Below are 24,451 nucleotides of genomic sequence, written 5' to 3' on the forward strand. Positions count from 1 at the left end.
CTGTAGTTCTCTGGTTCAACTGAAGATGGCGCCATATAGACTGTAGATCGGGGCTCACCAACCTAAACTGTGACCCCAAGGGCTCAGCACACACGTCTGAATTCACCGTGTATAATGGAGGATCAATTATGCTCCTCTCATCGCTGAGTTTTCACAATAATTACCAATGGTGCAATAAAAAAATAACCACAAACAACAAAAAAATTCAAACACAAGATGGTTATTACCTGAAAATTGAATTTGGCTGAGGTTTCACCATGGCTTCTCTTCCAGCCTCCGATGGAGGACGGCGGCCGCAGAAGACACTCATCCAGCGGGGACGGCCGCCGCCGGCACCCGTCGCAGACCTCCAGCCGGCCCAGCAGCCAGGCCGCCTCAGGCTCCGCCCCCGGCGCCAGGGACGACGGCAGACCCAGCAGCCAGAGACCCCCCGCCACTGACCTCGCGCCGGACGCCAACACGCCGAAGTAACTTCAGATCCTTGACTCACGGGGGTCCCTCGGTGTCACAGCAGGGGGTGGGGGCGGGGGGCACCCTGTCCCTCATTTGTCCAGTGAGCAGCCAGGAGGAACCACAGAACCTTTTCAGAGAGAAATGTCTATTTTATCTTCAGAGAATCCATTTTTTTTAACAGTCGCTCCACAGGCTGGATGTTTTACTTTGCTTTGGCCCCCCCACACCACCTCCCACCCCCGTGATCGCCACCGTCCTGCTGGTTCCATTGACCTTTCCTGCTCGGATGCAGCGTCATCTTTTCTTTGGCTCGTGGTGGCGTCGCAGACTTGACACACGAGCCGCGCCTCGGAGCCCCCGGACATCCGACTGGACCAAAGTGGCAGTGTGGACCGAGCGACAGACGCCTCCGCGGCCTGGACGGGGAGGCGCTAAAAAGACTCAGAACCAAATGATGTTAAGAGAAACGAAGACTCCCTCTGCCTGGACCAGATGGTTGCAAGTTGCCTTATATGAACTGAAGACGAGCCGAGCGTGCGCTGGTGCTGCGTTTGCCAAACTCCTGACATCTCTCAGAAGTCTTCCAAGTGTCATGTGATCTGTTACAAATTCTTCCCCCGCGTCTGAAATTCTTTTTGTCTCGGACCTCCTCCGTCACCTGGACCTCCTGTCGGGTGCTTTTCCGTGGTCCACGTCCATCCGCACGACAGCGTCCGATCCATCCGTCTATCATCCATCCGCTGTTGATGTCTGGAGTCCAACTGGATCACTTGAAGAACCGATGGTTCTCCGTCACCGGTGCTCAAACCTTCACTCTTCACCAGGACCTCAGCTGCTGGCCGTTTCCTCCCAGATGATTTCCCTCTTCCTGATGATCCATCTTGAGTTGTCACCTGAGTCAGCAAATTCCACGGCGGTGGGCTTCATCGTCCGTACGACAGATTTGCCTTACACGTGTACGCAACCTTTTTTTTTAACATTTCATAATAATTTTAATTTGCAGTGTTTTAGTGTTGTTTCTATGAAGCAGGATTGTCAGGCCTTTGTTTTTTTTTCTTTCTTTTAAACCGCTTGGAATTGGGAACACGGCTCGAACACAAAAGGGAAACTCGGCCTGTTTGGACGACATGAGTGAAAAAAAGTCTTAATTCTCATATGGATGTTAATATCACAAGGTTTAGGATTTGAGTTTGGGAGCTTGTGCCTGTGAAACCCCCCGTGCAGTCGACTGTTTGCCTCCCAGCACTTTTCTCATCTGCTCCGGCTTTTTAGGTTTCTGTCTCGACATTGAACTTGAAAAAGAAAGTTATTTTTCCTCTGTATCTTCGTCTGGGTCGAGCTTCAGGGAGACTGAGAGGTGCAGACACGGCAGGGCTCCTTCCTGGTGGAGAAACATGATCTCCTCTTGTGATATTCACCCGTCACTGGACATGTTGGGGAGTTGTTTGGAGCCTTCCTGCTGCTTGCTGCAGCTGGAGTTGCGTGTGGACGACTGGACACTAGGTGAGGAGGAAGCGGGCTGTCGCCAGTGAGGCCTGGAGACTGAAGCGTAACGTCATAAAGCCATATAACTGCTTATGGACCGTCGGGATAGATCACCACCTTACAATATCGTAGGCTTGTCATGAGGAAAAAAAACATGAAAATGACAAAAGGAACAAAAAAATATATAAAATGGCAAAATGTAAAATACTTGAATGAGAACTTGTATTATAACATTTAATATTGATTATCTGCTTTGTAGGCTGATGTGATTCGCTATTAGTGTCATTTGTAATTTGTAGTAATTGCTTTTCCTTATTAAAGAAAAAAACACAAAACGCACAAAAAAACCTCAAACACGGTCTCGGTCGTTTCATTTGTCCGTTTGAGTGTTTCGGTTCTCAGTGCTGGCCGCCCTGCTGTCACGTGACTGTTGCCTTTAGGGAACGATCTGAGAAGTTCATGCTCAAACTCTTGTTGCAGATTACGGAACTTTTTTTTTTTTTCTTCCCCCCCCAGAGTTCCGGGTTGAAAATGTGGGATGTAGAAAAAGTTGAATTGCAGGACAAATTCATAAGTTGAAGCTGGAGGCTTTCAGTGACTTGTGAAAACTCTAGCTTCAATTACTGTTATTTAAAAAGAACGTCTGAAAAGTGCAATGGAAAACACGGGGCACTTTTCTCTTTTGTGACAGGATACATTTTATTTTGTAATATTGCGCTTGTTTTTACATTCAATTCGTCAATGCGTCTCACAGAAGCAAACAAGTTTGGGCGGGATTGATTTCTCCGAGCAGCAAGTGAATGCACCACACCAGTTGTCAAACACTATGTTTAAATGATCACGATGAAATATTTGTATTTGTCGGAGCGTTACATTCTGAGATTGGGGTGAAAGTCAGTCGCTCCAGCTTCTTCGTGTTCACTTACTTTACTTCATTGACTCGCACGCAGCACCTGCTGAAGTTCCTGTTAGCTACGTTCCTGCAGTCGTTTTCAACCACCGTTTGTCTGGTAAAATGTGTATATATTTCTCTCAACAAATGTGTATGTGAGTGTATATGAGTTATTTCGCATGATATTTAAGAGTCTATATCTGTTTAAACCAGTCTGCGTGGGCTTTAGCATTTCACTACGTAGAGGTTTAGTTGGAATGAATATTTGCTGCCAAACTTAAAAACGACATTGTAAATTTGTTGTAACTCCTCACATCCTATCATGAACTGCTTTATGGTTCTCGTAAATAACAGGAGCGTTCATCACCAGGTCCATCACCATATGTTCCACACACTGCTTGTGCTCATATGAAAATATCAGGACTTTTATAACAGAACTGTTTCCACCGCTGCACGTCATGATAAATAGGTGGTGATTGAAAAAGCACAGTGCAGAGAAACTGTCACTGGTGTTGCGTCGATACAGTAGAGATTATCGCACAGTCAGTCAAGCGTCGGATCACAAATATTACACAGGTTTTAAAAACACTATTCACAGCTTAACGGCGATTGGCTGGTTTGTCGTTGAAGTGCAAAGCTCAGTCCGGGGTGAGAGGTCCTCACTGGCCCTTCTTCGGGGGATCGGGGATGCTCTCGTTGAGAGGCGTGAGGCTGGTGAGCAGCGTGTGGCGCTCGTACTGCTTGGTCTCTCTGAATTTGCTGTCGGTAGCGTGAAGCCGGTCCAGGATCCCGAAGACTCCGAAACACTGGTTGAACCTGCAACGTTGGAAGTGTCGGTTAGTGAGGTTCCTGCCGCCACTTCTGGTCTGGGGCGACGATGGCCACCTCAGGTGGTGGAAGTCGTGGAACTCGGGCGAGGGCAGGAAGGGCAGGTGGTACCCGCAGTGGGAGATGGTGGTGCTGACCAGAGCCAGGCAGTACCAGAGAGAGGTGGTGGCCAGGTGCGAGCCCAGGATCACCGGGCCGACCGCCACAGGCAGCGTGTTGGAGAGCTGGGGACGCACAGGAGGTTAGAAAGCCGGCGCCGGGAGGAGACTGGGAGGAGGCGTGGCTCACCATGTGCTCCAGTGGGTGGGCGTAGATGGAGACCACTCCGATGGGAGCCGTCCACTCATGATGCTGCTTGTGGAAATGCTTGTACAGACTGGGGTGATGAAAGAGTCTGCGGGGGAGATGACAGTAGAGCGGCGTGCTCGCAGAGGCGCAGGCGCAGGCGGTTACCTGTGCGAGTAGTAGAAGAGGACTTCCTCCAGGAAGGCAAAGAAGGCCAGCTCCGCCAGGCCCCTGTGGAAGGTGGGCAGCTCTGGGCCACAGGGCTCTCCTCTCCAGGTCATCAGGTAGTGGGCCGCCACCACCATGGGTCCAGACACCACCGTGTAGTTGAACAGCACCGACTTCAAGGCCTGTCTCAGCTTGGCGGGATCGACCTGGGGGGAGGTAAGGGGGAGGGGGGGAACGTTCAGTTTCCAGAGGACCTTCAGAACAATAACTGATAAATGCGGACCAATGGGCCGATAGCAGACAGATAATGTCCACCTCAGTTCACCTTTGAACTGTGGGCATGTGTTCCTCACTGCTGTTGTGTAACGGTGACTGTTTGTGTGTCCGTCATGTACAAACAGGTGTATGTCGTCCGCCGTCATTATCGGCGCCAGCCATGATAATGTACTGTTTTATGACTCGCCATGTGACTCGGTAACTGCGCTGCTCAGCGTCTTTTGTTCCACGCACTTGTTGCTGCTCTGCACCAGCTAACAAAGCGAACGTGATTCCGAGGTTTCCGACACACAGAAAGTGAAATTTCAACTTAAAACGGTCGGAGGTTTCCCTCCAAATACTGGACGTTTAATAGGTCTGATACTGTCCAACTGAAGTTCAAAACAAAATGGCTGTGTCACTCACGATTTCCAAGATCATGATTATGTTTCAATATTCTCAAAGATTATGACCCCCACGTTCATGCCCCATCATGCACTGCAACGGTTTAAGTCAATACAACAACGTCGCCGCTTCCTCGCTCCGTAAGTTTGTTGTGACCGATAAGACTTGGGTCAGATGGTTATTCGGGTTCAGCGCTTCCTTATCAGTCGGATAATGATCCGGAGAGACAAGATACCGTGAGATAGCAGCAGATTAGCGGGATGTGGAGCACTACTCCTCTCCGTGACTCACTTTCTACACTCATGTTTGGACAGTCGGAGCTCCAGTCGGTTATCGACCAGTCATGTCTGACGCTAGCTCTGCGGCGCCCACCGCTGACGGACAGAGTGAAAGAGGACTTGGGTCTGACGCGGTGACGGGAACCTACCGGGTTGTTCTTGTCCTGCTGGATGCGATAGCGAGTGATGAAGGACGGCTTGCCGGTGGTGTCCACGATCAGCAGGAGGCCGTTGGTGCCCCAGAATGCCAGGCTGGGCACCAGCATGGTCCCTGTAGAGTCACAGCACAGACATGTTCCAAGCTTGTCTCGCGATGCTGCAAAGCTCTCAACTCTTTTCTCTTACCAATGTAAAATAATGCTGACTCATGACCCTGGAATGCCACATGGATCTGCGTCCACAAGTCCTGCCAGAAGTCCCCGGAAGCTCCCCAGAACCTCTGAAGGTGCCTGAGGAGTCAACGCCGCCATTAGCTTGTGTTTTCGACCTGCGCTCTGGGAACACCCGCCGTGGTCCTACCATGTCAGCGAGTTTCCAAACGCCGCCAAGAATAGGATTCCAGACCCGATGATGAACGCGGCCTTCTTCACTGAGTCCCACAGTCCTCCTGGGCCCTCCTGGAACACAGAGGCACCACATGACCCCTCAGATTTACCGAGACGCCAGCAGGTCACATGACGGGCGCGTCTCCCTCCAGCTAACCGCCAACGTCCTGCTCTGACTGCAGCGCTTACAGAAGCCAGTCAGAAAACACACCGGCCACTTGTCGGTCAGACTTGCATGACTGGAAGCCGGAACCTAAAATACAAGTCATACATACACACAACCGACAGAACTACCACTCGTACTACAGTGAGGACACCAGTTGGTTTTCTCCTGTTCCACATCAAACATTTGAATTCAAAGTAAGACAATAATATTGGCCCCAATAATGGGCTGCCATCCGGGTGGCGAAGCTCTGTGGGCCGAGTTGGTGAGCTGGTTATCGGATTAACGTCCGGCTTCTTCTCTCTCCTCTGGGAACCGTCTCTTTCTCGAGTCTGTTTCCCAGCCACACATGGCGTCACAAGTCAGTGTGAAGGTTCACCCCGCTGGACTTCACCTCTCCTGAAACACCAACATCTGATCGGCCTGTGGTTGCCGCAGCGTCTGTGCCAAAACACTGTCCGTATCACTGCATCGCATGCCGACGTTCGGTCGGGGTGTCACCGCCTGCACTTCAGAAGCCTCTTGTTTCCTCTGAATGCTACGTTACGGGGCACTGCATCTCACAACACAATAACAGAACGGCTGTTAAAAGCCTGTTCAGTTCACCCACAGTGAGGAGTGACAATGGCGAGCAGGTGAACACAACACGACACGCGTTATGAACCGGTTGCTCCTGTGTGAGTCATCCTGCGAGCACTGTACGTGACGGAGCAGATTTCATTCACTCACCTGTCGGCGGCTCGTTGTTCCTGTCATGTCTGTAATCACACAACCAAAGCAGGATCGTTATTCCGTTACATAACAACACGGCGTTGACATCACACTCTGGAGAGCTTCTCGTCGCTGCTCTGGAGGTGTTCAGGCGGCTACGTGTATCTGGCTTGTTTCTGTGCTCACTTTAACACCCGTGAGATGCTTTTCAGCAGCAGCTAAATCTGCCCTCTGGCTCAGCTCTGTTTGGAACTGTGCAGTAAAAGGTTGGGGAGTCAGAGTAGCCCTTTGTAGAGCTGAGCCAGAGGCCTCTGTGTTGAGCTTCAAATTCAACTGATCCAACTTTATATTGAATTCAGCCTTTATCCTCTGTAGTCATGGCAACCCTGCGCCCAAATTCCCTCCTCAGGAATGTCTTGGTAATCCTATTACTTACATTTCCAGGGTTTTTTTTTTTAAAATATCTGCTCACTGAGGCCAAAGAGTGAGCAAAGATGTGCTGCATATACTTCATGATGTTGATAAAAGCAGCTGGAGATGAGGCTGACAGTGTCTCTTTCCTCACCAGGAAGGACTGACAAACTAACATGAAAGAACCGAGAAAATAAAATTATTTTTATCCCTAATAATGATTAAGTGTCAAAAAGTGGCCAACTCCAGAAATAATAGCGACTGTTATTATAACCAATCTCCAGATTTACTGTGAGAGTATGAATAAATACATGCGTTACTGTTCACAGTTCAGCGTCACAGTTAAGCAGTGAAGGCCCTAAAAGGCTTGACTTCAGGTGTCTGTTGAAAAGACGAGAGACAGCAAACTCACCTCCGCGATCTTCAGCTTGACTCTGAACTTGGCTCTGAGACAGTGGTGTTTACATGGGTGCGGGCCCCGCGATTGGCCAGCTGGCGGACATGTGACCGTCTTTGTTTGCCAGGATTTGCGACCTCTTGTGGCTGAAGGGAGCAATGTTCGCCATGACGCGCGAGCTCATTTCTGTGAGTGAACAGATTTAACAGTCAGATCAACATTTATTTATCAACGTTTTATCATATCATTATTATCCTTATTTATTTTTCTTTGTCTATTTATTTTTATTCACTTTTATTACTTCACTTTTCTATGTTGTCAACAAAAATACAAATATACATAAAATAAATGCATAAAATAATTTTCCCTTGGATTATATATATATATATATATATATATAAAATCAACATTCTCCTTGTTCTTTAGCTACTCTTACAATGACCACCTACTACTTCCTGTCCTGCTCTTATCATTACTCGACTCTCGAGCTCAACTAGAAAGTGGTGAGTCGCGGCCCTGACCTCTCTCTCACGTGGCCCCTGCCTTTTGCTCGCCAGCAGGGCGGCGGATAACCTGCAGACCTCTGTGTTTGTGTAACACCGGTGCACTCATTTGAAAACAATGGGCCCAGTGATCAGTCTTAGATCGCCCCTTTATCTCTGTGGGGACTAAACGTTGCGTCACACACACCTAGGACAAGGTTTTCCTGAAAGCCGATGGATTTTCTCTCATGAGATTAGATCAGTTCGGGGCCCTGCTTGGTCCCTTATCTTCCCCTGTTGCACAACAGTCAGTAAAAATTCATAAGAAAATGTAAAACTGCACGAATATGTTTTTGACCAACACTTTGACACGCTCCATTGTTTCATCAAGGTTTTTTTCCTGGGCAATAACTCAATTTGACATGATGTAACATTACGCTGCGGAACTATACCCTTCTTCTGGACTCGAGTCGGCTCTACATTGACCTCCACTGGAGCCAAGCTGCTACTACAGCTTTCGTTTTTTCAACTACCATTGCGAAAGCTGCTTGACTTCCCAGTCACAGACATGCTCGGGTTCCGTGACTTCAAAACACGCTCCATATGACCGCTGTCACTTTTTGTTGTTTTTAAATAGACATTTAATGAGATTTGTTTTCATCCTCTCGTGTGCATGTTTTGTCAGTTGACATGTATTTATGTATTTTAAGGATTCATTTCGGACTCTAAAATTAATCCTTAAAATACATAAATACAATTAAAGAAAACTGTTATTTTTCTTTAATTGCGGACTTTTATAGAGTTCATCTGTCAATGTAAAAAATAAATCGAAACAATCATTTTTGTCAACTTTTTTTCAGCCGAATGTGACATTTCTTTCTCTTCTTTGCCTCAGCATGTTTGATATTAGATTTTTTCATCATTGTTTTCACCGTCCCTGTTTATTCTTTTGTTAAATTGGTCATCATTTCCCGTTATATTTGCTTCAACTGTCCTTCGTTTCACGGTTCAGATAGTTTTTCTGTCTGTTTTTTGACAGTTAGTTGGTTTTTATTCAACAACTTCCCACCAGTGGACAGAAACGTTGACTCATCCGAGAGGACCAACGTGCATGAAGCGCGGCGCCCGGCGCGCTGCGTTAAAGGGGAAGCGCGTCTATTAATACGGCGCCACATTCTTCCATCGGGTCCGGTCCTCGCACGGTCTGGCTGTGGTTCCAGAACAACCATGAGACCGTCGCACTGACTGGATCCGGCTGCTGGCTTCAGTGCGATTCACGTGATTTTCCGTCTCGCTGAAGGTGCGAAGGGTTAAAGATCAGACTGGCAGCAGAGTGACATTCAGCAGGACTCGGGCGTCGGTGTCCTCGGCTGGTTCCGATATCCGCCGCTCGCTGTGGATTGTGGGAGAGACGAGGACTCTGCCCAGACTTGTTACCGGGAGGCTGGAGACGGTTCGCCGCCCTGACCCGCTCCACTGTGAGTACGCGCCCGCCATCACGTCCGCGTGACCTGCTCGGTGGAACCGGGTCGGCTCGGTGCCGTCGGTGCGCGGCTCTTCGGCGCTGTCACGGGGTGTTTGTCGACGGCGAGGCCGAGCACCGACGCTGTCGGGCGGGGAGGAGCCGCCTGACAGCGCGCCGCGCTCCCCGGGTTATTTCCGCTCCGAGTCCCGCTGACTCGACACAGACATGTCCGCTCTAATATCCGCTTCTGTTCGGCTTTAAAATGAAATGAAGAAAGAGGGGCGGACATGCGCCGTGAGACGTCCAGGCGGCGGCTGCAGTCACCTCCACCTGCCGGAGTGGAGAGACGCCGCGGACGGCGACTGGATCCAAACATCTGCGCGAGGTTGTCGGCGTGAAAACCGGAGCAGCGTCGACGTGTTCCCTGAAGTGACCCCAACGGTTTGCTGGAAACCGTTTGGACGAACATGGCGCAGACTGGTGGTTTGAAGTGACCTCGGATCCGGGTTTCCTCCGGGCACTCCGGTTTCCTCCCACATTCCAAAAACACAGCGATGGTGCTAAAATTGTCGTCGTGTTTGAGCCACGTGATGAAGCGGCTTTCATCCGGGGTGACCCTCGCCTCTCACCCCAGATAGCTGGGACAGCCTCAGTCCACCTTCTGTTCAGACGTCTTCATTCTAACTAGCAGAAGAATTCACTTGAAATGCCGTTCATTTCTCCAAAGTTGGAGAACAGGCAAATAAACATTGGGCAGGCAGATGTTGCCATGGCAGCCACAAAACTCCCCAGTACATTGTTGGAAGAACGGAGAGGATATTTGTTATTTTCTGATGAAATGGATGTAAATCTGTGGCTTCTATTACTGTCTACAAAGAGAATTTTAAGTGGAACCACGAGGGAGGCCATTTGCATGTCGGGCTTCTTTTGATGTCGAACATGTTTCCGTCTGGAGAGCTTGTTAAAACCGAGTCCTGAAATACCAGAATCCTCTTCAACAACCTGCAAACGTTTGGTGTGATGCTCAGTTTTAGCAGGGTCTCCTCCGCAGAGTCTGAATCATGTCCAGCCGAGGAGGCAAGAAGAAGCTGACCAAGACGTCCCGCTCCACCAAGGCCGGGGTCATCTTCCCGGTGGGGCGCATGCTGCGCTACATCAGGAGGGGGCTGCCCAAGTATCGCATCGGCGTGGGAGCGCCCGTCTACCTGGCCGCTGTGCTCGAGTACCTCACAGGTGAGGGAGGGCAAACCAGATGAAAACACACACTGAGCATGTGACCTCGCAAGGAAGTGTCTTCTCTTGGATGTCCCGAGCTGTGTCAGTCATCTTCTCTGGAGGATTTGACTGAAGCAGTGAGTCACCCTCTGAGGCTGCTAGCGGTATCTCTACCCATCAACAAATGATGAATTCCACTGCTGGGAACACACTCCATGTTCTCACGATGTTGCCATTCACCGCAGCTTCCATCCCAGAACGTCTCCTGTCAGTCCGTCTCCATCCTCCGACCAGCGCGGCATCATGCCTGGTGTCCTTTGTCTCGCCCCCTCTCTTGAGTAAGCTCCGGTGTTTCTCAGGCTGCGCACTCTTTCCCTGGTCAACACACCTCCTCCGTTACATTATAGCCCTGTTCCCGCAGAGATGGTATCCAGCACCCTCTAGTGTTGGTGCCACATTTGTCGGCACGATGCCGGCAACCCCTTCAGAGTTTGTAAACGGTGAAGACATATAAATGGCTGCATGTACGGGTTCGGTAGAACTAGGTACAAGCGCCGGTTCTGACAAGTGACCAGGCAAATGGAGCAGACCGGTACCTGAAGCCAGAACCAACTGTCTCTTCCTCCCTGTAGCGGAGATCTTGGAGCTGGCGGGTAACGCGGCCAGAGACAACAAGAAGGGTCGTGTCACGCCTCGCCACATCCTGTTGGCCATCGCCAATGATGAAGAGCTGAACCAGGTCAGCGTCCACGGCGACAACCGCACCTGCCATCGCCGTGTTTTGCGCTAACGTCTCTTCTCTTCCGGCGTCAGCTGCTGAAAGGTGTGACCATCGCGGCCGGCGGCGTCCTTCCCAACATCCACCCCGAGCTGCTGGCAAAGAAGAGAGGAGCAAAGGGCAAACTGGAGAGCCCGCTGTCTCCTGCGCCCGAGAAGAAACCCAAAGCTGTCAAGAAGGCTCCAGCCAAGAAGCAAGCGGGGAGGAAGGCAGGCAGGAAGGCCAAGGTGGGTCCAGTTGTCATGTTGGCGGCACATCACCGGTGAAAACCTCTTCTGCTGGACAGAAACCCGGCGAGAGCAAGGCGGCGTCGGCAGACAGCACCACGGACGGCTCTCCGTCCGACAGCTTCACCGTTCTCTCCACCAAAAGCCTCTTCCTGGGTCAGAAGGTACGGCGACACCAGAACTGACTGGAACCGCGGCTGGCTGTCCGTGTTTGTCCGTACCTCATGATGAAACCTGTCGCACTAAACGCTAACCTCGCATCATTCCTGCCTGAGAGACCTGTAGATGGAAGAAGAGAAAAACCTGTGTGAAACATTTAAGTGTCGCGGAGACGTTAGTGAGGATAAAAAAAAAAATGCTTGTTTCCTTGCTTCGGTCCGAGCTGTCAAACTCAGGGTTAATGAAACTGACTCGCCCTAACTGTGGCAGTGCATCCTGGGACTTGTAGTGAGATGCTGTAGTGCTGACAGAGCCGTGAGTTTGGCACGCCTGACCCTCGCAGTAAAGGTGGGCTGTGAATTAGGATCTTGATGGCTTTGCTTCAACCCTCCCCCCTTCCTCTCCCCCTTCCTGGCATGACCCCCCTCTCTCCCCCTCTTCTGCTTCACCTGCGTCCCCACTCTGCAGCTCAACCTCATCCACAGCGAGGTCAGTAACTTGGCTGGCTTTGACGTGGAGGGGGTGATCAACCCCACCAACGCTGAGCTTGAACTTAAAGATGATCTAGGTGAGACCCTCCCCCAGACCCCCGCCTGCTAACCCCCCACCCCAGTTTCATCCCAGCAGTTGTTGTGGAGACATCGAACGTCCAACCAGCCCCAGAAGCCTGATCTCCATTTGCTGTTTCACCCTTTCACCCTCATCTGTAACTCGGAGTCACTCGCTCCCCGACTCCTCTGAAGCCTTACATGGTGACTCTCATGAACCTTCGTATTTCGGGGTCTCAGTCTCACGTGACCCCTGGAATAATAGCCAGTCGGTCACTGATGCGATTCACTGGTCCAACTCTGTGATGGGGTTCTGACCCACTCATGTGACCACCTGTCAACAAAAGACTTTCTCTCTCTCTCTCTCTCTGTCCACATGTTGTTGTCAGTTGTTTTCACCATTGTGTTGTTTGCCTGTTTGTCGTCATCTGTAGTTGCAAGTTGTCCAAGCGGACATTTCCATAGTGGAGAGCGACGCTGTCATTCACCCGACCAACTCCTCCTTCTATACAGGTGGTGAAGTAGGTAAAGGAACATCACTATCTGCTGCTGCTGTTTCAGTGCTTCTGCTGTCTGAGACTCCCAACTGTGATTCCTGGAAACACTGAAAACTGCCGAGGCTTGGAATGAACTTCAGTTCACTCAGTCGTCCGAGGAGGCGAAGAGGAGAGTGCAGGCGGGGTGGAGACAGCTGGGGTGTCAGAGCCGTAGCAAAAGTGAAGGCTTGTGGGACAGTTGGGGTCATAGTCAGGATGTTTGGAGCCTCAGGAGTCAGAGTCAGGTGACCTGTGTTTCAGCTGAAACACAGTGATGTCGTACTGCTGGAGCACAAACACGTTGAGTAAACTCTGCTCCACTTGGACAGGAAGTCCAGCAGGGGCACAAAGTAAAAGCGTCTGGTTACCGTCAGGCAGAAGTTCGTAAACTGGTTCTTAAAATGTCAGTGGGTTCATCAACCCGTCTTCGTAGGAACAGTAGACTTTTGTTTGTTCAAACACAACTTGACTGGCGATTTTGGCGAGGTTTGGAGACCAGGTTAGGGAGGACAGATGTCTTGTTGGGAGGAGACACAGTGTTGGACACAGACTGTTGGAGATGAAGACATGAAGGTGAGATGAGGAGGATGAAGATGGTTCAGTGGAGGAGGCAGGCTAGGTGTGGCAGGTCCGACTGAAGGGGTACAGGATTTAAATGACCCGCCACCTTTGTGCTGATATGTAAACGTAGCTCTACTTCTTCTTCCTTGTAATGTGTCTCCTGTGGACCAGACAAGTTCAATGCTTCTTAAGAGCGAGGAACTTCTCCTTGTCTATATTTTTTCATGAAGTCTGAAGGTCTTCTCGACATCCGACTGGATCGCCGTGGCCTCGGAGGTTTTCACTCGGTGGTGTTTGCAGTTCTGTGGTGTGTTGAAGATTGGGGCGGGGTCACACAGTCCACGACTGCTCGTCTTTCAAGCCTCTGCAGTTTCACCTCGGAGCTAGTTCAAACGAATCTGACCCATTTCACCTGCTGCTGCTGCTGGGCCTCTGGATCTGATGGTCTGAGACCCAGGCGTGCGGCTCCTCGCTAGCTTAGCTCACCCGGAGGCTTCAGGTGCTGTGACATTGTTGCTGTCTGTCTGTCTGTCTGCCTGCTCACCCGTCTGTCTGCACGACCTCCGACCCGTCTGTCCGGCTCAGGACGGCTTCAGCCCTCTGTCGCTCTCCCGCAGGCTCGGCTCTGGAGAAGAAGGGCGGGAAGGAGTTTACCGAAGCAGTGCAGGAGGTGAAGAAGAAGAACGGTCCCCTGGAGGTGGCGGGCGGTAAGTGCAGCATGAGCCGTCCGGTGGGGTGAGCGGGTGAAGCTTCAGGTTCTCACAGACTAGAGACCGAGTCAGTCCTTACATGAGCTGCTTGAGCGTTGGCTGAGGAGCAGCATTGATCCGCTGAAGCCAGGTCTGTCAGCAGGTTCTGGGAAGCCTGCTGACTGATGGTCTGTCTGCGGAGAAGATGACGTGATCCGTGCCGCAGGAGCCAACTGCTCCTCTGTCAGGCAGATTGAGCATGTGGCAGCTGACTGTTCTCGCCATGTAGATGTTGGAGTGGTGCCACCTGGTGGTCGGGGCCTCGGTGTCTCCTGAGTTCAGGAGGTTGAGAGGAAATCAGAGCCTAGAAATCCTGCTGTCGGCAGCAGGTCTGAGGTCCTCCTCTGGAGCTCAGGCGCCGAGTGGCCAGGAGCATGTGCCCGTCTTCCCCCTGACCGTGACTCCTCCGTGTTCCTCAGCTGTGATGAGCGCCGGCTTCGGGATCCCAGCCAAGTACGTGATCCACTGCAACAGTCCGTCCTGGGGCTCCGACAAGTGCGAGGAGATGCTGGACAAGACGGTGAAGAACTGTCTGGCTCTGGCCGACGAGAAGAAGCTCAAGTCTGTGGCGTTCCCCTCCATCGGGAGCGGGAGGTAGGAGCGGACGCTCACACGCACACTCGTATCGCTATCCTTGTGGGGACCTGTCATGGCCATCACCCTTTCCCCAGCTTCTCCCCCTGAGCCTAGCCACCCAAACACATGGCTCACCTGAACCTGGACTCTGGACCCAGTTAGAATCACCCAGTTATTTTCAAGTCTTGAGGCTCAACCTCATGCGGTCCAGCCAAATGTCCCCACAAAGTCATTTGGTCCTCACAAGGATAGTGTTTTGTCACGTATTGTTCCCTAAAAAGTAGGATAAACATTGTACACATGCACAAAAACACACAAACAGATGTCAACAGGAGAGGCGACTCGACAAAGCGTGTGAGAAGGACACACATGACTCAGTGGGGCTTCACTGGGGCTGGGGGGGAGGTGGGTTGTGGTGTAGCCTGATGTCACCCTCCAGTGTTCTGATGGCTGAAATCGCCTGGTTTTGGGCTTCGCACCGTCGAACACAGGCCCGGGACCGAAGCAGCGGCGTCAGGACGGAGCAGCTCTAACTGTGTGTTCCCTTCAGGAACGGGTTCCCCAAACAGACGGCGGCGCAGCTGATCCTCAAAGCCATCTCCAACTACTTCGTGGCCACCATGTCTTCCTCCATCAAGACGGTCTACTTCGTGCTGTTCGACAGCGAGAGCATCGGCATCTACGTGCAGGAAATGGCCAAACTGGAGAGCAGCTAGAGACGAGTGGCGGCGGGAGCCCGCGTCCTGTTTTTATTTCCGCTGACCGCGAGCGAGGCGGCTCCTTTTTAACGTCCCACACTTACTGAGGCAAGGCTTCCTGAGAAGTCCATACGGGTTTATGCATGAAAAGATTATCGTCGTTCTCTTCGGAGACGATCATTTGCATCAGTCCAGATTATAATCTGAAGATGAATTCACTACGGCCCATCGTCGGATCAGGCTTTGTGTTGTGTCTTGTGTTTGTTTCTCCGACCCCCGCGAGATCTTGAATGTCTTCAAAGTATTTAAAAAAGAAAAAGTTGTTTGACGGCCACTAAAAGCTTCTTGCTGAGCGTCCGTGCTTGGTTCTGCGTGTTTCTATTACTGTTCGGCTGTTGATCCACCAAAACGACGGAGCTCTGGTCTGGGAGACGGACGCTGTGCTTTGCAGTTCCACTGCTGTCCCGCTGGAGGGCGCCAAGTGACCGGGAATGGGACTTGCATTCGTCTCAGCCATTTTCTGTCGAGCAAAATCACCGTTCTGTTCTTCCTGGATTTGAATTGGACTCGATGAACGAATATCGGAACTGACCAGTTGCATTTGGACTTTTGAGAGCAACGTTTTCTTACGGTGATTTAAAAGAAAAAAAAAAGATTTAAATGATTTCTAAATAATTGCTGCAATTGATATAAACCTGCAACACTCAAGTAATAAAACATTTAAAAACTAAAAATGTTTTGGAAACATTTGTGTTTTTTATTTCTAATATTTCACAAACGTACTCGTCCTCCATTTTCATCTCAAATTTTATGCTCATTCATTATTGGTCATTCGTTGGATTAAAAAAAAATATTTGTGGCATTTGCCGCTGCACCTTATATATGTGTGTGTATATATATATATATATGTGTGTGTATATGATATTTCTGAGACTTTTTTTATTATCGTTTGCGGTTTTTTTTGCTATTTATGATTAATATTATTATATTTCTTTAACTTTCTTATACTGAGTTTGATGAACATCATGTGACACATTTATTTTATATATATATATATATATATATATATATATATATATATATATAAAAGGTGCGGCGGAGAACACCACAAATATGTTATATATTATAACATTTAAAAGACGTAAACATTGGGAAAATAAATATCTCCTTGACAAAGGAGCAGCTAATAGAAGATCCTCACCTCAACTGAGAGTCTCCTCATGCTTCCATCTGAAGCACGTTGTGAGGACGTCTCCTCCTCCTCACTGTGTCCTGCTCCTCGGAAGGCTCTAGTTGGGAACCATGACTTCAGACTCGGAGGACCAACTCTGCCATGACGGGCTGGACCGACCGCCCTCGTCCCTGGAAAACAAAAGTCGGCACAGCGTCTTCAAGACAGATAGAAGATAGAATCTCTTCTCCATTGAATCTCACACACTGGACCGCTACCTTCAGAACCTTGTCAACATGTCACGTCTACAGACCGCTCCTTGAACACATCATCTCCATCTTAACTGGTTCACTGGCCAACAAACTGAAGTCTGAGGTCAAAGGTCAACCTACTGGCAGCAGCACCCGCCCTGCTGGTTGGACCAGGAGCAGGAGGCCCCTGGGGGCGACGTGCTGGCTTGGCATCAGGAAGAACAGGGAGTCAGGTGGGGGTCAGTTTCCCAGCCATCCATGGAGGCCGGGACCCCAGACCTCCTCTGAGGGCCCATCCGAGGCCTAATCCTCAGGAAATACAGGCAGGTTCACCCCCTCAGTCCCACCGAGCGCCGCCCTCCGACTGGCTTCTCCTCGCAGGCAGAAAAGCCCCCGTAAATTCAAAGCATCTGGACAGGCAAGGGCCAATCCGAGGGCCGGCCCTCGCAAAGCCCGCGCAGATGAAATTCTATTCTTTGCACGAAGAAATGAAAGAGGGAGGCGGAGGAGGGAAAACAGAACATAAAATAAAGCAAACAGAGCAGGAAGATCAAGAGAGGAGGGAGGGAGGGAGGGGTGAGGAGCTGGTCACCATGAGACCAGATATCAGAGTCTTGCTGGAGAGTTTGGGGTTCAGCATCTCACACACACACACACAGATATCCACACATCAACACACATCACAGAGAATCAAACCTGCCCAGATAGAGACAGACAAACCCAGTGATGCACGGCTCCACGGCTGCTGCGCCGCTCCAGTCTCCAGAGAAGACTTATGGAGAAGATAAGGACACACACTTGCTCTGCTCCAACAGTGACCTCAGGCGACACTCGGACCAGAGGTCACCTGCAGGGGGAGCATGTCACTTCCCTCTCAACTGGAGTTTGTCCTCCAGAGAGTGCGCTGCGTTAGCATGTTAGCATGTTAGCATGTTAGCTGCGGTGTCCAGTAATCCCATGATCCAGAACCATTACGGCAGCTAAAGAGGCTCTCCAGCGTCGCCGTCGCCACCTTGGGAGCTGACACGTCAGGAGGCCGTACATCGCCGCTGGACTGCCACCTTGAAAGGGTTAAGTCGGATGGGAGCCGGCCACATGGCTTTGTCGGGCCAGTTAGAGCAGGAAACCCGATCGCTGGGTCCCTTTTGATGGGCTGATTCCAGAGCTTAGGAGAATAAATGAAGGGCCTCAGCCGCAGCGGCGGGGAACGCTGATTTAGGATTTTCATCTGGGAAGCTTTTCCCGGCACTTCCTGCAGCACCCCCCCACACACACACACCGCCAAGCCACCATCTTGGAAACTTTCATGAGGTCTCAGTCCAGCCGTCGCACACGGGCGGAGTGAGACGAGCACGACCGTCCCCAGGTCAGCCTCCGGCCAGAGGGCTCCAGGGGACCCGCGAGACCCCAAGCCAGCAGCTCACAGTCCTTTCAGTATTTGCTGTTGGGGCCTGGAAGTGCTCATCACAGAGTCCCTCTTGGATGACGCACCTCCGACACAAGCTCACCTCAAGGTCTCCGAAGATCCCACCATCCTGCATCAGAGTGGGCCTCTGTTCAATAGACAAGCTTTGGCTTGTTCACTTCAAATATCCAGGTTTTGACATCATGAGAGAAAAAAATAACAGAAAATAACCTTTAAAATTCCAGCAAATATATTGTATTTAGCTATGAAATATGACTTAATATTTTATAATAAAAAATAAAAAAAAGCTCACCAATATTAAAAAAATAATGAAATGACTTAAAAAATATAATAATTAACAAAAATACAAGATAAGAATTAAATAGAGAGGAAATGAACTTGTCACCACTTATAATACAAATGAGCCTGAAAAAAAAAAAAAAAAATTGTTTAAATCTTCTAAATAATATGAAATAAATGTGTAACAAAACTCAGTATAAGAAAGTAAAAAAATTCATTCATAAATTGCAAAAAAAAAAAAAAAAAAGACCGCAAAAGATAATTGATAGAAATGATGAAAAAAACGTCTCATTCTGAAATCAATAATTACTTCATGAAGCAATAACTTCATTAGTGGAACATATTTCACGTCTCACTACATTGTAATAAATATTGCATCTATGATTGACACACTGCGAGAAAAACAAGTAACTTTTCACCAGTACCAGTCCAGTAAAATGAAAGACTACAAAGAACACGACATACGATGAGAAAGTGACAAGGCTGGACCTGACAGACATTACTAGCCGATCGCCGTCAGTCCAAGCTGAGCTAGCAGCCATGAAGCTCATTTGAAACACAGCTTTTGCTGCATATATTCACACAAAACAGCGAGCCACGCGGTGACCCCGGTCAGGTGAAGCATCGGTTGTAAACATCTTTTATGGGCAGTGGCGGCGAGGTCACGGGGTCATCCCCAGGTCGTTCCATCCCCAGACACACGCACACACAAACATATTCCGAACAAGATCTTTGCCACTCTGTACACAACACGCGCGTCCTTGTCTGGAGGGTTAATCTGAGGAGGGGGTCAGGTCCAGCTGATAAACTCTGGCCCTCAAGGGCCCGGCCCTCGTCTCTCAGTGTTCCTGTGAATCATTAAACTCTGGGTGATTCATGGTGGCTGAGGCAGAAGCTGCGGAGGATTGTGGCCCAGAGACGGCAGAACCTTCTGTCGGACCTCGGGTCCTCACGTGCCATGTGAGTCGCATGGTGGGGCGTCCCACTCGTACTGAAGGCAACCTCGGATCCAGTGGTGCTCCCTGATCCAATTCCAAATCCGAGGATTTCTGTGCACTCTGGTTTCCTCCCACAACACATACAGAGGTTCATCCATGACTCTAAACTTGTCAGTCTAAAACGAAAACGATACTTGACTAATTCTACGTGTTTTCCTCTGTTTTTTCTTGCAGTCGTCTGGGCTGGTGCGCCCCCAGCACTTGGTTACTAACAGCAGCAGAAAGAACCCATCTGAAGCTGTATTCAAACTAGCACCTCGACGAAGTAGCACAAAGTCTGAGCTCAGATCCAAAACTTCCCCAAGCCCCGTCACCCCGACACACAGGTGCACACGCATGTGACAAACTCTGCCGTCAACGTGAGCCTCCCGCAGGAATCTTGTGCGTGAATGAAAGTCTGAACGCGTCGTCGCCGCTGCGGCGCTAAATGAAGGGGGGCAGAGCGAAGCGAGGAGGGCAGGGAGAGCGAAGATACAAGTGCACGCTCAGCAGAACCAGGGTTTCTGAGCTGATCTGTGTGACACCCGTGTGGCAACAGGAGTTTGGCCTTGGGCCATCGGACATCCAGACCTTCTTCAGAGGAAGTTTGACACCTTTAGAAAGGTGACGCCGCCGTGGCCTCCCACCCAGGAAGAAAGGACATGAGGGTCAGGGGTTGGGGGCGGGGCAGAGGGGTCCTCAGGGCGAGCTTTGGCGCCATGACCCCGCGTACATGTGGACCAGTCCGGAACCATCTGGATCGGACAGATGTTCCGTCCAACACCAGCGACAGTAGGCTACGCTCCTGTAAGCACGCGACGCCAGACCGTTCCTGGATTATGGAAGCTGAACCTCAGAACAAGTCAGTGAAAAAAGGCGGGGCCGACTCCTGGATGACACGTCAATAATGAAAGTAGACAACACATGAATCGTTCCTCCGTCTGATCCCACCACGATAATACTGACGCGTCGCCGTCCCGGAGCAGAAATGTCGGGAAAAAGCCGCCGAGCGTTTGAAGCTTTCATCCGTCAACATTTGGTCGGTGTTCATTTCAAGCCCTGGGTGTGAACCCTAAATCCCGGGTCTGAGCCTCCCAGACGCCTCCGTCCTCAGATGGTTTCCCAAAACTCCAGAAGATCTGCAGACTCTCAGGTGGCATCGAGCTGGAGTTGGGACTCTGGTTTCCTCCCACGTTACAAGCACGGGTGACTCCGATGAGCCCGCGGGTCTGTGGTCTGTCCCAGCAAGGCCAGGCCTCTCACCCCGGGTAGCTGGGACAGAGCACCAACCAACGGGTCAGCTGTGGCGTGGACGCAAACCTGCTGCTGATCAGACAGCGGATGATGTGAGATCATCTCAGGATCAAAACACTGACAGACTGGATGGTAAAAATTATCGCAGCTATCAAACCAGTTCCAGGCTCGGTTCCTCCCGGGCTGGAGCACAGAGCCAGCACCGTAATGGTCTTCATCTGGAGGGACACACAGACACAGCAGCCGCTCAGGCAGATGGAAGGTTTCGGGGGGAAAATCCTGTCGAGCAGGTTCAACGACCAATAATTTGTCTGTGGCTCATCTGCAGCACCACAGAGCAGCAGAAGAGATGAAGGTGCAGATGTTCTGTGCCAGCCAGGGTGAGTGAGCGCTCCTCCAGCGTGTTTGCACAAAACACCCAAGACCTCCTCCTGTCCTTCTTCTTGTTGTGCTTCATTCTCTTCTCCTCCTTGTGCTTCATGTTGTTCTTCTTCTCCTCAAACGTCTTCCCATTCTTCTCGTTAAGAGTGTGAAACCCAATTGTAAATATAGTCTTGATCTTGTCCTTCTCCTTCCTCTTCATCTTCTCATCCTAGTCACTTCTTCACTCAATACTTCTTCCCATTTTTCTCCTTCTCCTTGTTCTTCTTACACTTCTTCCTCTTCTCCTTGTTCATCATCTTCATCTATTTCTCCACATATCTCTTCCTATTCTTCTCCTTCTTCTCATTATAGTTCTTCCACTTCTCCTTGTGCTTCATCTTGTTCGTCTTCCTATTCCCTCCTTCTCTTTTGCCCTTCTTCTCCTCGTTGTCTTTCTTCTTGCCCTTCTTCTCCTTGTCCTTCACATTTGCTTCATCTTCTTCTCATCCTTGTCCTCCTTCCTCTTCTCATCCTTGTGCTTCATCTTGTTTGTATTCCCATTCTTCTCCTTCTGTTTGGTCTTCTTGTCTTTATACTTCTTCCTCTTCATCTCCTTCTTGTTGTCGCTCTTGTTCTCCTCTTAATTTCTTCTCGCCCTTCTTCTTCTCCTAGTTTTTGTTCTTCTTATCCTTCTTCACATTTGCTTCTTCTTCTTCTCACCCTTGTTCTCCTGCATCATGATCTTCTTCTCCTTCATTCTTCTTCTCCCAACACTTCCCATTTTCTCCTTGTTCTTCTTGCCCTTCTACTTCTTACACTTCTTCCTCCTCATCTTCTCCTCCTTGTGCTTCATCTTTCTCCTCATATTTCTTATTATTGTTTTCCTTCTTCTCATTATACCTCTTCTACTTCTCCTCCTCGTCCTCATCTTGTTCTCCTTCCAATTCTTCTTCTTTTTGTTCTTCTTCTTGTCCTGGTTCTTCTTATACTTCTTCCTCTTCATCTTCTCCTTGTTCTTCTTCTACTTCTTCCTCTTCATCTTCTCCTTGTTCTTCTTCTACCTATACTTTTTGTTCTTTTTCTCCTTCACCTATTTCACCTGTTTCAATCTCTTATGATCCTTGTCCTCCTTCCTCTTCCATCTTGTTCTCCTTGTCCTTCTTCTTGCCGTCCATTTCCCTCTCCTTCCCCCTCATGTTCTCCAACCTTTCTTTCATCATAAATGTAAGTGGGAAGAAAGGTTCTAGTGAAAAGACAGCTTTTCTCCTGCTGGTCCTTACTCACCACTAGGGCTCTATTTGAGCTCTGGGTGCCACCAGAGGAGGTGTACTGCAGGGTTTTCACAAGGAGGTCCACAGGCCTCAGACAAGTCATTCGGCTCTAACAGTGAGGTTTGTCCCAAGTAAGTTGGGGGAGAGGTGTGGGACACCCTGGGCAGGACCAGCCCACACAAACACACTCACACCCACAAAGAATTAACAAAAGTCTCCGAATCCTTCTGGGATGCTGGGAGGAAACCGGAGTGCCCAGAGGCAGTCTACACCAGCAGAGGGCGACCATCCAGACTGAAGGTCCACGAGCTTGGTGGTCCTCAGCTCAGGTACACGCCTGCGTTGATGTGAGCTGGCGGCTCAGCAGGCCACACATGTTCGTCTCTGCCGGGGCTTTTGGTGTCGGGTCCTGATGCTTTAAGCCGTTTGCCTCTCTGCCTTCAGGAAGACCTGGGACCTTAAGCCTCCACCTGTCAGTCAAACACACACCCATCCACTCCAGCGTTCGGTGTCATCTTCTGCCCCCTTTTTCAGTTCAAAGTCCTCCAGAACAATGACACACAATTAGGAGATTACAGAGCAGCTCTTTGCTCTTTTCGGAGCTGAGGTCCCAACAAGGCGCGGAAGACTCGCCGTGCCTCGCTCTTTATTCAGAGTCAGGTGTGTGAGGCGGTGAAGGGAGTCCAGACCCAGGCAAGACGCCTGCTGGAGCCTGTTTCTCTGCTGAGACTCCAAGAGAGTTGTGGCTCTCGCTGCCAACATGTGAAATGATTTACTGATCTTAAAATACAACCATTTAATGCTTCATTCAATATGATTAATATCACAAGTTCTGGGTGTGTTTTTAATAAAGCACTATATAAAAAACACTTACGCACTTTAAATGATTAAATAATGAATCAATATTTAACGCCACTATTTTTATAATATGTCTTGAGCCTCATATTTATTCATTATTGACTAAAACTCTTGTATTTTTCACGTTCTCCTAGTCGTTACATTTTTTAAAATTTAAATATAATGTCAACATCCACCTTTCATATCACATTATGAATTGTGAGTATCCTGCTATATCCACGTTGTTGTTGTCGTGTTTCCATTTTACTTACCGGTAACAATAACTTGCAGAAAATATTCTAAACTCTAATATAATAAATAATTTGGATGTATTTATCATAAAATAATCCACTTTTTCAATCCCGATTGATTCATCGCTCTTTTATGATTTCCATTTGTTTAAAATACATATTTTTCAAAACTCCCATCGTGTTTATTTTTATAAATATTGTAAGTATAAAACATCAACTCTGTGACGGTGTGTGCAAGGTGCGGCAGAGTCAGAACCGTCAATGATGAAATCCTAAATTTGAATGAGAGTGCAGCGATGTCAAGTCTCCCCTAAACAACACGGTGACGACAGGGAAGAGAGTGTGTGGGGACGGCCGTGCTGTGATCCCGGTCCGTCCCGCACCACGGGCCCAGTTATTGTCCCATCATTGTGTGTGTCCGGGGAAACCTGAGAGCAGTCTAGACTGGCTGGCTACCGGCTCTAATCCTCAGAAACATGCAGCTGAATCAATCTGAAACCGGAGAGCAGCCGGCCGTCGCCCCTCTCCGCAGCCCGCCACCAGCCACCGACAGACAACTGACAGACAATCGCCAGCACCGCGGCCCAGCGGGGATCTGACCGTCGTCTGAGAGCTGTTGTGTCTCGCCGTAAACAGTTCGGGGTGAAACTTTAATGAGAGCTCAGTTTTAGTTTCTAGTATTGTCACCCAATCTCCAGCTGCTTATGGTGGTGGGGCTGAAGCCACAGCGACGGAGGAGACTACTTACTTCACCAGGAGTCGGGCCCACGCCGCTCCTCTGACGGCTCCATGTCAGACGGCAGACACCTGGCTGCCGTCACTCAGGCTCACCTGGAAACGACACGGCCGTCCAGAGTGTCAGACGGGTGTGAGACACGGCATTAACTGGGTTGCTGGGTTTCATGAAGAGGCCTGGAACCAAACCTCATGATGCCATCCATGTTCTTACCGACAGCAGCTGAACGGGTCTCCATCACGGTGCAGTAGAGGCTCCGCTTGTCACCTTGTGACAAGGTGGTGCCACACTGGGAGGAGGCACACAAGGCTTTCTGAGCAGTCACTGAACAGAGTCCAGGGTTCTTGACTTCAGCTGCTGCTCCT

At 49.8% G+C, this 24,451-nt stretch overlaps 3 protein-coding genes across 6 annotated transcripts in view; 2 read left to right on the plus strand and 1 right to left on the minus strand.

Annotated features, from left to right (window-relative positions):
• The window catches only part of larp1 (La ribonucleoprotein 1, translational regulator), a 28,141-nt gene extending 25,267 nt beyond the window's left edge, over positions 1–2,874 (plus strand). The window contains exon 20 of one of the 2 annotated variants that reach the window (XM_053847631.1): positions 274–2,874. In XM_053847631.1, coding sequence (XP_053703606.1) covers positions 274–471 — 198 coding nt within the window. In that variant the 3' untranslated portion in view covers positions 472–2,874. The remainder of the gene's footprint in view (positions 1–273) is intronic. The other variant, XM_053847630.1, reaches the window with a different exon arrangement.
• faxdc2 (fatty acid hydroxylase domain containing 2) lies at positions 2,624–24,451 on the minus strand. The gene is made up of 12 exons (XM_053847646.1): positions 24,300–24,451; positions 24,099–24,181; positions 16,472–16,632; positions 7,292–7,462; positions 6,487–6,515; positions 5,569–5,666; positions 5,395–5,498; positions 5,199–5,320; positions 4,112–4,317; positions 3,947–4,052; positions 3,716–3,882; positions 2,624–3,646 (listed from the first exon to the last, which is right to left on the minus strand). The coding sequence occupies exons 5-12, from the start codon at positions 6,511–6,513 to the stop codon at positions 3,490–3,492; spliced, it is 987 nt and encodes a 328-aa protein (XP_053703621.1). The 5' UTR covers positions 6,514–6,515; positions 7,292–7,462; positions 16,472–16,632; positions 24,099–24,181; positions 24,300–24,451; the 3' UTR covers positions 2,624–3,489.
• LOC128748693 (core histone macro-H2A.1) lies at positions 8,909–15,991 on the plus strand. 3 transcript variants are annotated; one of them, XM_053847644.1, is made up of 9 exons: positions 8,909–9,236; positions 10,261–10,456; positions 11,071–11,177; positions 11,252–11,443; positions 11,503–11,607; positions 12,071–12,170; positions 13,865–13,954; positions 14,416–14,590; positions 15,123–15,991. In XM_053847644.1, exons 2-9 carry the CDS (start codon positions 10,285–10,287, stop codon positions 15,286–15,288), a joined length of 1,107 nt encoding a protein of 368 aa, XP_053703619.1. In that variant the 5' UTR covers positions 8,909–9,236; positions 10,261–10,284; the 3' UTR covers positions 15,289–15,991. The 3 variants fall into 3 exon arrangements, with proteins under 3 accessions (XP_053703619.1, XP_053703618.1, XP_053703620.1); XM_053847643.1 differs by having other exon boundaries at positions 8,910–9,236; positions 10,275–10,456; XM_053847645.1 differs by lacking the exon at positions 12,071–12,170 and adding an exon at positions 12,585–12,675 and having other exon boundaries at positions 8,910–9,236; positions 10,275–10,456.

Source organism: Synchiropus splendidus, chromosome 17 (genome assembly GCF_027744825.2).
Source record: "Synchiropus splendidus isolate RoL2022-P1 chromosome 17, RoL_Sspl_1.0, whole genome shotgun sequence".
NCBI classification, from domain to species: Eukaryota; Metazoa; Chordata; class Actinopteri; order Syngnathiformes; family Callionymidae; genus Synchiropus; species Synchiropus splendidus.

Excerpts from the sequence above, each read along its gene's own strand:
- faxdc2 (XM_053847646.1), bottom strand. The coding sequence starts at position 6,513 with ATGACAGGAACAACGAGCCGCCGACAG. Across the intron at positions 5,321-5,394 it reads GTCAGCATTATTTTACATTG|GGACCATGCTGGTGCCCAGC; the intron begins GTAAGAGAAAAG and ends GTGACTCTACAG. Across the intron at positions 4,053-4,111 it reads CTCTTCTACTACTCGCACAG|ACTCTTTCATCACCCCAGTC; the intron begins GTAACCGCCTGC and ends TCTCCCCCGCAG.
- LOC128748693 (XM_053847644.1), top strand. The coding sequence starts at position 10,285 with ATGTCCAGCCGAGGAGGCAAGAAGAAGCTGACCAAGACGTCCCGCTCC. Across the intron at positions 10,457-11,070 it reads TGTGCTCGAGTACCTCACAG|CGGAGATCTTGGAGCTGGCG; the intron begins GTGAGGGAGGGC and ends TCCTCCCTGTAG. Across the intron at positions 13,955-14,415 it reads TCCCCTGGAGGTGGCGGGCG|CTGTGATGAGCGCCGGCTTC; the intron begins GTAAGTGCAGCA and ends CGTGTTCCTCAG.